General features: G+C 45.7%; 1 protein-coding gene across 1 annotated transcript in view; it reads left to right on the top strand.

Moving 5' to 3' along the window:
• The first annotated feature begins 6,543 nt into the window (after positions 1-6,543).
• Positions 6,544-10,843, top strand: part of DSTYK (dual serine/threonine and tyrosine protein kinase) — a 15,840-nt gene continuing 11,540 nt past the window's right edge. Inside the window, exons 1-2 of the mRNA XM_010080653.1 lie at positions 6,544-6,547; positions 7,620-8,005. Coding sequence (XP_010078955.1) covers positions 6,544-6,547; positions 7,620-8,005 — 390 coding nt within the window. The remainder of the gene's footprint in view (positions 6,548-7,619; positions 8,006-10,843) is intronic.

Raw genomic sequence — 10,843 nt, 5'->3', positions numbered from 1 at the left:
ATGGGGTGCTGAGGAGCGAGTGGTGTGTTCGTCTTGAAGCTCATTCATTCTGCTTTCTCCTCCTCTGTCGGTGTTGACAAACATTGGTGCTGGTGGGAGTCCTCCCTGTCATGTGCAGAAGTTGGTCTTTCCATCAGACAGTCTTGTGAGAATAGTTTAGCGTGACATTAAATATATATAAAGATCTTCTTTATTCCTTTTCAAATGGCTCATGAGTCATCTCTGTTGGCCGCTTGTCTGCGATACTTGTCCACGCTTGTCTGATGCTTACGATTCTGATTTGGAAAATTGGTGTTGAGCTCTTCCGTCAGTCTGTGTTGAAAAAAGTAGCGTTCCACGTGAACTGGCAGAATAGAAGCGGATAGCTGCGTAAAAATGTGGTGTCACTGCTTGTTTACATCTTTTTGTGACTTCCAAGAGGTAGGAACTAGTTGGCTTCACTCGTTTTCTGTGGTCTCAATGCTGTTTGGGTGGTAGCACTCAATGGAGGTGCTCTTCTGTTTGATTCCTTTTTGTAAAACATTGCTAGTCAAATAAAATTTTGTCATCAAAAGTCCATTTTTAGGGTTCTGGAGATGTGGATGCATCATCACTTCAATATTCATAGGGTACAGATTTCACCAAATATCCTGCCTGTTGTTTTTCATACACAGCGCTTAAAACCTTCTAGTTTTCCAATACCTACCTTGACCTGGTTTGACTTGGCTGCTGAACGTGTTACCAGCTGGTAACAGGGCTTCAAGGCAAGGCCACCTGCTTCAGAGCTTGTTCACACAAACGGTAATGACAGTGGAGGCCCTTGGTTCAGGATTTCAGACTCCAGAGGTTGTGTAGTATTTACTGTTTGTAAAAATGAAACTGAAATCAGTAGTTGTCAAGCTGGTGGAGTGGTGGCATGTTCCAGGTGGGGCACAGAGCAGGTGAACAGATCTGCTCCGCGTCAGAAGGTGGGAAGTTGTGGTGACAGTCTTGAGGGGAGTGTGGGAAGAGGAAGGAGAGGATGAAGGGCAGGGCTTGAGGCTGACAGTTTTCTTAAATGAGTCAACTGCAAAATAACTGTGAACCAAAGCTGATTATTTTTTTTAAGATCTGAGAAGACACAAGCCTTTGCCCAAAATCCAGAGCCCTGGTGTTGCTTGTTACCCTTGAATAATCACCTTTGGACAGAGCTGCTTGTTTCTGTAAAGTTTTAGTTGAATTGGACATTTCCAGTACTCTCTGCAACTTAGTGGCTGGTAATAAAGCTTTTTTCCCCTGTCTGACATGGGAGATTATTTTAAGCATCAGAAGGTTTAAGGAGTGCGGTTGTCACTGACTTCAGAACCACTTTTTCCTGGAATCTGCCCTAGAGGTGGTGTCAAAGGGAGAGGAATTGTGACTGGACAGTTGTGCAGGTTTTGCAGCGCTCTGCAGTGTGTTCAGGCATGAATGCTGATGTTTTGTGAAATACAAAGGAATTGGGAAGTGGACAGGACACTTATTGCCTGCAATTGAAGTGGAAAAATAAACTGTGAAAGTAAATTTAGATGTCTTGGAAACAAAACAAATGTGAAGGGGTTTGCTTTTGAGACACCTGGTTTAACAGGATAGAAGGGTAACTGCCGTTTGAATCACTGCAGCTCAAGCACCCCAAAGCACAGCCTGGGTCACGCTGTCCAAAGCCAGACCTGAGTATCTGCGAAGCTGAGTAGCACCCGCTGACCTTGCAGGTGAGCTGGGTCAGTCAGGGTTGGGTACTTGAAGAAGCAAATGTGTGCTTGCTTTTACATCCCACCCTGCTCAGGAGGATGACAGGCAGTATTTGTCACTAAGGGATTGTCGTTGACCCAGTGTTCCCTCTGTGGCCTTAGTACCAGGACTTGCTCCTCATAGTAAGAGAGGTAAAGTAACTTCCAGGGGAAAAACAATTGCCTTCCAGCTACTGTTTATGGGGGGAAGGAGAAAGTCTTGTTTGCTCTGTCTGCATTTCTGAGGCATTCAGCGAAATAATGTCTGTTCTCTAGGTCTGCTTTGTCATGAATAGGCTTCTAAGAATGATTTGTTAAAACACCGTGACAGTCCTGTAGCTTTAGCCTGCACAGGTCTGACAGCTTTTTATTTGTGGTGCTGTTAGTGTGTTTTTTACTGACTTTCTGTAAAAAGAAAATCTTAATTAGCAATTCAGTAGCAGATTTTACTAAAATATGTAAAGAAACTCAGAAAAAAAAACCCCAGCAACAACCCTGCTTTCTACTAATTGTAGCTGTGGTTGAAATAATTGGAACTGTTTGCCCTAGGAACCTGAAGGGGTTTCTTTATATATTTCTTTTGCCTAATTTTGGAAATCTCTGTGGACTGAGCTGTGCCTTTTGCACAGATATCTGCAGCATCTCCGGAGTTTTGGTCAGCAGCTGTGGTGTTACCTTTGTGAGTGTGTGCTGGGGGGGAAGCCCGAGGCTTGGCAGCCTAATGACTCCACACAGAAATGTATTTTGTAGGGAGTGAATGTATGCCCCACACAGAAATGTATTTTGTAGGGAGTGACTGTATGCCTTGGCTTTGTGTGGCCAGGTTTTGGTAGCAGGGGCTACAGGGGTGGCTGCTGTGAGAAGCTGCTGGAAGCTTCCCCTGTATCCGACAGAGCCAACGTCAGCTGGCTCCAAGACAGACCTGCCGCTGGCCAGGGCTGAGCCAGTCGGTGATGGTGGTAGTGCCTTTTGGGGTGGTATATTCAAGGAGGGGAGAAACACCCCATGAAAACAGCAGCAGAGAGAGGAGTGAGATGTGAGAGAACCAACTCTGCAGACACCCAGGGCAGTGAAGAAGCAGGAGGAGGTGGTGGTCCAGGCTCCAGAACCCTGCAGCCCGTGGTGAGACCCGGTGAGGCAGCTGTGCCTCTGCAGCCTGTGGAGGTCCATGCTGGAGCAGAGATCCACCTGCAGCCCGTGCAGGACCCCATGCCGGAGCAGGTGGATGCCTGAAGGAGGCTGTGACCCTGTGGGAAGCCCAGGCTGGAGCAGGCTCCTGGCAGGACCTGTCACCCATGGAGAGAGGAGCCGATGCTGGAGCAGGTTTGCTGCAGGACTTGTGAACCTGTGGGGGACCCACACTGGAGCAGTCTGTTCCTGAAGGACTGACCCTGTGGAAGGGACCCAAGCTGGAGCAGTTTGTGAAGAACCACAGCCTGTGGGAAGGAGTCATGCTGGAGAAGTTTGTGGAGGACTGTCTCCCATGGGAGGGACCCCATGCTGGAGCAGGGGAAGAGTGAGGAATCATCCCCCTGCGGAGGAAGAACCATCAGAAACAACGTGTGATGGACACATAACCCCCATTCCCTGTCCCCCTTCGCCACTCAGGGGGAGGAGGTAGAGAAATCAGGAGTAAATTTAAGGCTGAGAAGAAGGGAGGGGCAGGGGGAAGGTGTTTTTAAGATTTGGGTTTATTTCTCATTATCCTACCCTGATCTGATGGGTAATAAATTAATTTTTCCCCAAGCCGAGTCTGTCTTGCCCATACCAGTAATTGGTGAATGATCTCTCCCTGTCCTTATCTTGACCCATGAGCCTTTTGTTATATTTTCTCCCCCTGTCCAGCTGAGGAGGAGGAGTGATAGAGCAGTTTGGGCACCTGGCATCCAACCAGGGTCAACCCACCACAACGTGTTAACCAGAGGGTTTGGAAGACTTTTCATCCTGATGCTGTATTGCCCGAGGGTCTATATCCTGGTTAAAATGTGACTGCTCTGCCAATCCTGCTGGGATCCTCGAAAGGTTAGGACTCCTGTTGTGCTGTTAGGTCTGTCAACATAAGAAGAGGGGTTTTAAGACTAGATAATGTGTGGAGAGGTGGTCGGGAGGGTACTTGTGAAATAGCTCCTCAAATAGATGCGGGAGGCATTTGCTAACAAGCTGAAGTTAAGATGAAGCTCGTTTCTGCAGACTGTGGAGGCTGCTCATGTTCTAACAGCAGCTCCTGTAGGAACTGATGTGGTGGTACACTGATTAGTCACACATGTTCTCCTGGAATTAACACCACTGTGCTGATAGATGTGTGGTGGAACTAAAACTTGGTTCGTGTAACTGAGTGTGTTAATGGTAAATTTTGTAGTGCTCAAAGCATGCTGTGATTTGTCACCAGCACCACGGAGTGTAAGGGTTTCTGTGTGTCTGCAGTGGGAAGTAGGAAGCTCTGGCCTTATTTAGGCGCTGTTGTCCCCATGGGTTATTGAAAACAGTAGAAAGACAAATGAAACTGGAAACATAGTTGGCCTTTAAAAAGGGATGAGTAAATGCTTCTATAGATTCTGTAAATCAACCTATGCTGCTTCTGCCAAGTGTTTGCCTGAATTTTGAGATGTCTTGGTGAGAGATGTCCTTGTTCTTGGACAGGCCTCCTTTCATCAAAAGGAGCTTAACAGGATGCACGCGCTTAGGGTCTCGCCTGCAGCCATGTTTTTGAAGGGTTTATCACATGTCTCCATCTGATAACGGTATGTGGACACTCTATATAGCACCAGCTAAAATATTTGGCAAAAGTCACGAAAAGGAGCTGCTCACATAGATACAGGAATATTGCTACATCTCTTCAGTAAGCATGTTGTAAATCTGCTTTTTGTTGGGTGCCACAGGAGGTCATATTCCTCCCAGCTGGAGGTCGTCATGTTCAGATCAGTGGCATCACCTTTATGTCCCGTATGCGTGTTTTTTACCCTGTGTCTTATTCTGGTGTGCAGAAATAGCGATACACCTTCTGCAGTGCGGAATATGAGCAATAGCTCCGTCGCTGTGCAGCTCACTTCAGGTTTTGGAGACCCTGAGGTCCCTGGAAGATACCCAGTGGTAGATCTGTGCAGGGTTGAAACCACCGCTGAGACTTGGGTGCCGTGGTGTGCCCTGGGCTAGCTGTGATGGGGCCGAATCTCGCTTTTGGTGCTGGTTCCGTGTTTGTACTCCTCACACTTGGAGTATCACAGTGTGACAGAACGTTGAATGTAATGGATTTGTTTCTGATACTATTAGTAGTAAATTTGTTGAATAAATGCTGATCACAGGGTGGCTGCGTGCGTGAAAAGATGAACGGCGTTTAAAGATGTAGTATTTAGATATCCATTCCACGCTTCAAAAACTTCAGCTGAGCTGCTGCATCTCATTCGTTTTGTGCATTAAGTGCCCGTAAATAGAGGCCACCCGGAAGGAGGAGAGGGTGCAATCTGCCTCTCTTCTTTTCAAAAGCCTGTGCAGAGAAGGCTTCCTGGCCTGTACAATGCCTTCTGAATCGCTTTTTTCATGCTTGCTAGCTGAAAAGCTAGCCTGAATTCCAGCTGAAGTTTCAATAGATGTAAGGAGATCAAAGAAATTCTTTATCCTGTAGATGAAGGCTTAAAATGTGCTATTTGTGGGGTTTTGCAGATTTTTATCTTTTGTGGGCTGCTGGCCGGATTCTGCCCTTCAGTCACTTGATGTGGACACTCTGCTATGGCTGTGGAACTTGAAAGGCTTGTTTAAGAAACAGTTATGAAGGGTCACGCTTCAGAAAGTGATGTCTCCCTTAACCTTTCCCAGACTGTTGGTTTCAGGGGGTCAGCATCCTGGGCTGTGTGGGGCAGAGGTGCAGGAGAGGGGCTGGCTGAGGCCCAGGGAGGGGTTCCCCTTCGTGCTGTGTGGATGGAAGGACTCCTCTGATGGAGAGAACTCCTCCAGCAGTCCTGTTTCCAGACCACAGATTTGAAGGAAAGGTAAATGTTCCAGAAGATGTTAAAGAAGCCTTAAACTGGGTCTAAGACACAACCAACTACATGTGATGTTGCTCCTGATTTGAACGATTTTAATTAAAATAGAGGAACAGAATGCTATCAGAATGAGGACTAGAGTGGCTGTTGGATGTAATCTTTAATTTGGTTGGTAGTGTTGAGGAATATCTTGGTATATGAGAGCATCTTGTTTTCTTGGGGCTCGAGATACTGAGACAACTTTGGATGAGAGCACATGACTCATTAGAGTTTTAATAGTGAAACAGGGCCTCCCCCTACAGAATCCCTGCTGTTGCATCCCCTCTGTATTGCATTTGAGTCTATCTTTAAACTGTCCTTCTTGCCAGTTTGCCTGATTCCAGGGCAATCGTACCGGTTTATACCTTTCAGATTGGGCAGTTCTTTTGGGGACTGGCGTCTCCATTTGCCATTTCATTCCTGGGTGCCATCTGCCCTCAGATCTGGGAACAGGCTGGCTCCCTGGCTGTGGTGGAACACTGGCTGTTTGTACTCACAGGGATTGTGCTCGAGCGCAGCAGATGGGGAATTTGTTTGTATCCGTTTTTCTGTACTATCAGAATTATTCTGTTGCTACGCATAAGGTAAAGCAAAGCTTCTTAGACTTCAGCCTAGATGACTGAGCGTGGGAAAAGCTGTATTTGGGACTTGTAAAAGAATACAGCAGCTAAATTCAGTACTCACTGTTTTCTCCAGCGTTAAGGTAGTAAGGCAAACGCGAGGAGTTGCAGCATCATGGACTAAGAATTCTGAGGGCCTGGTTAGTGGGATGCTACAGCTGATGCTTCAGATGGAAGATGGGTAAGGAAGGAGAGTGATTGCAGGGAGTCCTGGCTACTCTGCAGAAGATACAGATGTTGGAATAATTTCCTTTTGCAGCTTAAATGTTATTCTTAAAATGAATATCTGGCAAACTGTGTCTGTTTGGTTCAGCTATATAAATTAGGAAATGTGCACTGTTAGTGTGATCAAAGAAGTGAAGCTGTTTCTTATTGCGTTTTAGACTGCACGAGGAGCCTTCTGGCCGCTAGCAAAGGGTGTCTTCCCTTGGGCTCATCTCTGCCTGGGCTGGTGAAAGCATGGCAGTGGCTTTTGATGCTGGGATTGTATTTCCATCAGAGGGAATTGCTGGCAGAGGCTATTAGTTCTGCTACCGTGTCTCAGCAAACTGTCTTGTCATCTGCTTCATGTAGAGAAGCAATTTTGCAGAAGTACCTTTCCTTGAGGCTAGAAAGGAGGTTTTGCTGCTTTAATGCCAATCATCCTAGAGTTTGGTTAACAAGCTTGTGCAGTAATACCCTTGGGATTCGGTAGATTCAAAGGATTTGACATTTTTAAATGTGTGGGTGGAACTGTCACCAATTCATAGTTGATTGCATTTATTTCTGGTATGTGACAGGAATGTTCTGTACAGCCAAGCCATCACAACTTGGGAAGAGTTTGCCTTAGTGACCCCCTGGACCTCCTCGAACTCTGGGGTGAGGTGAAATGCTCTTCCATCCCGAGGCAAAATTAGCCCTTTGGTCCTTTCAACCTATCAACTGTTTCCTCTTGCCTTTTAGGGCTACTATTAGTATTCCACTAACCTGCTGAAGAGAGCTCTGGATACACACTTCCCAGTGAAAGATGGGGGGAACAGCAGCAAACTTGTCCTGGTGGCTTGGTGAGAGTCAGCCCTCGGTGCACCTCTGTGCTGGCGCAGTAGAAACGCTGAATTGCTGACTCCAGTTTCAGGATAGAGAAGCAAATTCTTGGTGCTCTGTGGGTTTCTTAGCAGGCCATGGGGCAATAATGTCTGAACTTCTGCATTCACCTGACTTAGAGACTTATTGTTCAGCCAACCTGTTCTAATGCAGTCTGTCCTCAATTTTAGGGCAGAATTTCATTTCCTTCCCTCGCCACGAGGAAGAGCATCTCCAGCGGACGATGAGCTGGCACCCTTGCCTTCTCATTCTTGGCCAGAACTGTAATGCCAAATGCCAGTTGCTCAACATGCTGCTGGGTGAGAAGCTGCTCCCTACCACCAAAATCAGCAATGAGGAGAATTGTAAGAGGCGACGGATCCGTTTCACGCACGGGACACAAACACGGATTAGCCTAGCGCTGCCTGAGCAGTACGAACTGGTCCATATGATGGCAGCCCACCGAGGGCACTGGGACACGATACCAGAGGAGGACTTAGAAATTCATGGGGACAGCGAAGACCCTGCTCACCGGATAGCAGAGCTGGAGGTCATGCTACCGTACTCGCTACTGAAGGTAACTAGGTGTCCATGTACCATGGTCATAGTGAACGTAAGATGTAACATTTATAGTCCCTAATAAAGCTAATGGTGTGAACTCTCAAGCATAAGAAGCCAGAAGCCTGGTGTTAGGATTTTAATTGGACGTCACTGTCTATGCTTGTGTGCTTTGGTTTCAATGTTGACTCTTAGCATCATCGTTCCTCTGTAGTGTTGCCATCTATCTCGGAAGCCAAGATTCCTCGGATGTAACTCCAAGTGTCTTCTAAAAATTTTCTCTGGTTTTCCATTCAGAGTTGCTTTTGCTATCTGATAGTAGCTAGAAGCTGTTGTACAAGGATATATCCTTTTTTTATCTCCATCCTGAAGAGCTTGTGTCAGGAAAAAAAAAGAGAGGGTAGCTTTTTACATTTCAGTGGTGTCAGTGGAAATTGAGGGTGTTAAGAACAAGAAGGTGGGAGTCTGTTCTCAGTGCTGTTTCCAGTGTTGTTAGTATCTTGCTTTGTGATCTTCCTTTCACTTGTCCATAAAATATGTTCCTGTCCTGCGAGTGTTGCGGTTTGGCATTTAGGAAATATCTTTAAAGGTGAGAGTTGTATTTCATCGCTTTTTGTAGCTTCCGTAAGCTTTCACTGCATGTCATAGCTTATGTCGAGCCTTTGTTATTGCAGTACAATACTTCCAGAGCATTGTGTTGTTTTGGCAGCCAAATATCTGGAATAGATTGTTTATTCTTAAATATAAATCACTTAAGTGCAAGGAATATTATCTGTTGTCACAAGAGTTAGGAGTATGAACTTTATAGCTGAACAATGAAATATCAAGGTAATTTTTTTCTGGGCATACGAATCGAGACATGACTGTAAATAGGCAGGAAATGGAGACCTAGTGAAATTCATTTTACAAAACAGTCTATAGCTAAATTTAAGCCTCTCCTACCGAGATCAGGCAAGTCAGTGCTATGTTGTAGCGCATTTGTGGCTTGCAGCAGTGAAAGAGACCAAGTGCTGTGTCTGTATGAACTGTGTGTGAGGCATCCACTGCTTTCCCCAGGAGCACCGCATCAGCTGCTGGCGCTGCAAAGTGAACGCCTGTTCTGGATCTTTTGCCTCTGAAACCCTGTCTTGCTGTGCATAAAAGAGTATTTAGCTTTACATTTATTTTACTGGGTTACGTTTTTATATGGGCCAGTTTAGAAACGCTGCAGTTTACAACCCTCTTTCAGATTCCTCATGTGAGTTGACAAAGATCTCGCTGTCTGCCTTTGGCTATATTTAGGACACTTCGATGAAAACAGCTCCTCAGATTGATTTGAAAAGGGTTGGTGACATAAAAAGCTCTTCCAATAGAAGGAGAGGGAGAGTGAATCATGGCTAGCTTCAGATGGAGTCAAAGGATTTCTTACAGGAATCCAAGGGGCTAAAGGAGAAGCAAAAATTTTTTTTAAGGCTGATAGGAAACCGTAATGCATTTAGCTGGTACTTGGGCTTGGGGCAGCTTCCTGTTAAATCCCGGGAGTGTGACCTCCTGTTGAGAGACCTGGAGGTTTTCTGACCCTTCTGCCTAACCTGTGTTCTCCAGCCCTGCTCTGTCACCACGACAAAGTTTTTAAAGCAAATATCTGCTAGTCACGGACACTGCTTCTGTAACTAGTGGAATATGTATCTGGAGCCGTATGGATGGGGCTTTTTGGACGCGGTCCAAAGTTGCATGTCTGCAGAACCACCCTGAAGGAACTTCTGCTTTTTCTGAACTTGTGAAACAAAACTTGGAGTCTACCAACTGTTGTGTGTTTGATGATAACATGATATTCAGTACAGATTTTAAGGATTTAGATTTGCCCAGGAACCAAATCATCTGGAGGAGCTCAGCACCTTTTGGACAGAGGGAGGGAAATAATCTGAATTTTACCCCACCTGTTACCTAGAGCCCCTGTATTCTCATCTGTTTATTTTTCTCCTAACAGCAGAGTGCTTACAGTCGTGCTGTGTTTGATGATAGCCTGACATTCTAGGTGTTCAGACACCTTACTAGTATTTGAAGAAACACTTGCAGGTCCTTATTGTGGACTTGACCAGTGATAGGAGATGAGAATTTCATTGTGGATTTCTGTTTGAAATCCCATTTGTTCCCCGTAGTGTGCACGCTTATCTGCCAGGAGGACACCATCGGAGTTGCTGCCGGTGACCTCAGGACCTGGGGAATGCTGTGCAGCTTCTCAGGCCTAATCACCTCTTACCAAGAGCCCTAATTGCGCAGGCTGATGGAAGCACCTAGATCACAAACGGCTGTTTTGTGCAGACTCTTAATGCTGAATCATGCTCATTAGTGCAGATACTTGTTTGCTAAATCCAAACTCGTTAGCCATTACTCCAGGAAAGAAAGGCTGAGTTATTTGTAAGTTAGCAGTATCCAAATATTAACTAAATTACTTTTTTTTTACTTGGAGATAAATTCAATACAAGTTCAGAATCCTAGAATGTACCACTTCTGGATACTGAACTGCCAGTGGAGGACCCTGAGGTTTTTTCTAGCCCGATATCCAGGATGGGACCGTGCTTGCTTTCCTGTGTTTCAGAAGGATGTCTTGATCCAAACTTGTTTCGCAGAAAAGGGGGTGAGGAGGAGGGAGCCAGAAATTTCATTTGCATGAGTAGGCTGCTGTGAAACAGTAGCTTGTGCTAATAGGTATGTGAACCTAGTTGTTGAGTTTTTTTTTTAACGTAAATTATCAGGGAAGGAAAAACGTGAGAAAAGCCGCTCTGTTCCTTGGGGATCACTGTGCACAGGAATGCATCTAGGTCATGGGGAATAATCCATCTAGCCAGACAGATTATTAGATTTATAGTGGGAG

The sequence above is a fragment of the Pterocles gutturalis genome, unplaced genomic scaffold (assembly GCF_000699245.1).
Source record: "Pterocles gutturalis isolate BGI_N339 unplaced genomic scaffold, ASM69924v1 scaffold28369, whole genome shotgun sequence".
NCBI lineage: Eukaryota > Metazoa > Chordata > Aves > Pterocliformes > Pteroclidae > Pterocles > Pterocles gutturalis.
The sequence above is the reverse complement of the archived record's forward strand: the minus strand, read 5'-3'. Positions and strand labels throughout refer to the sequence as shown.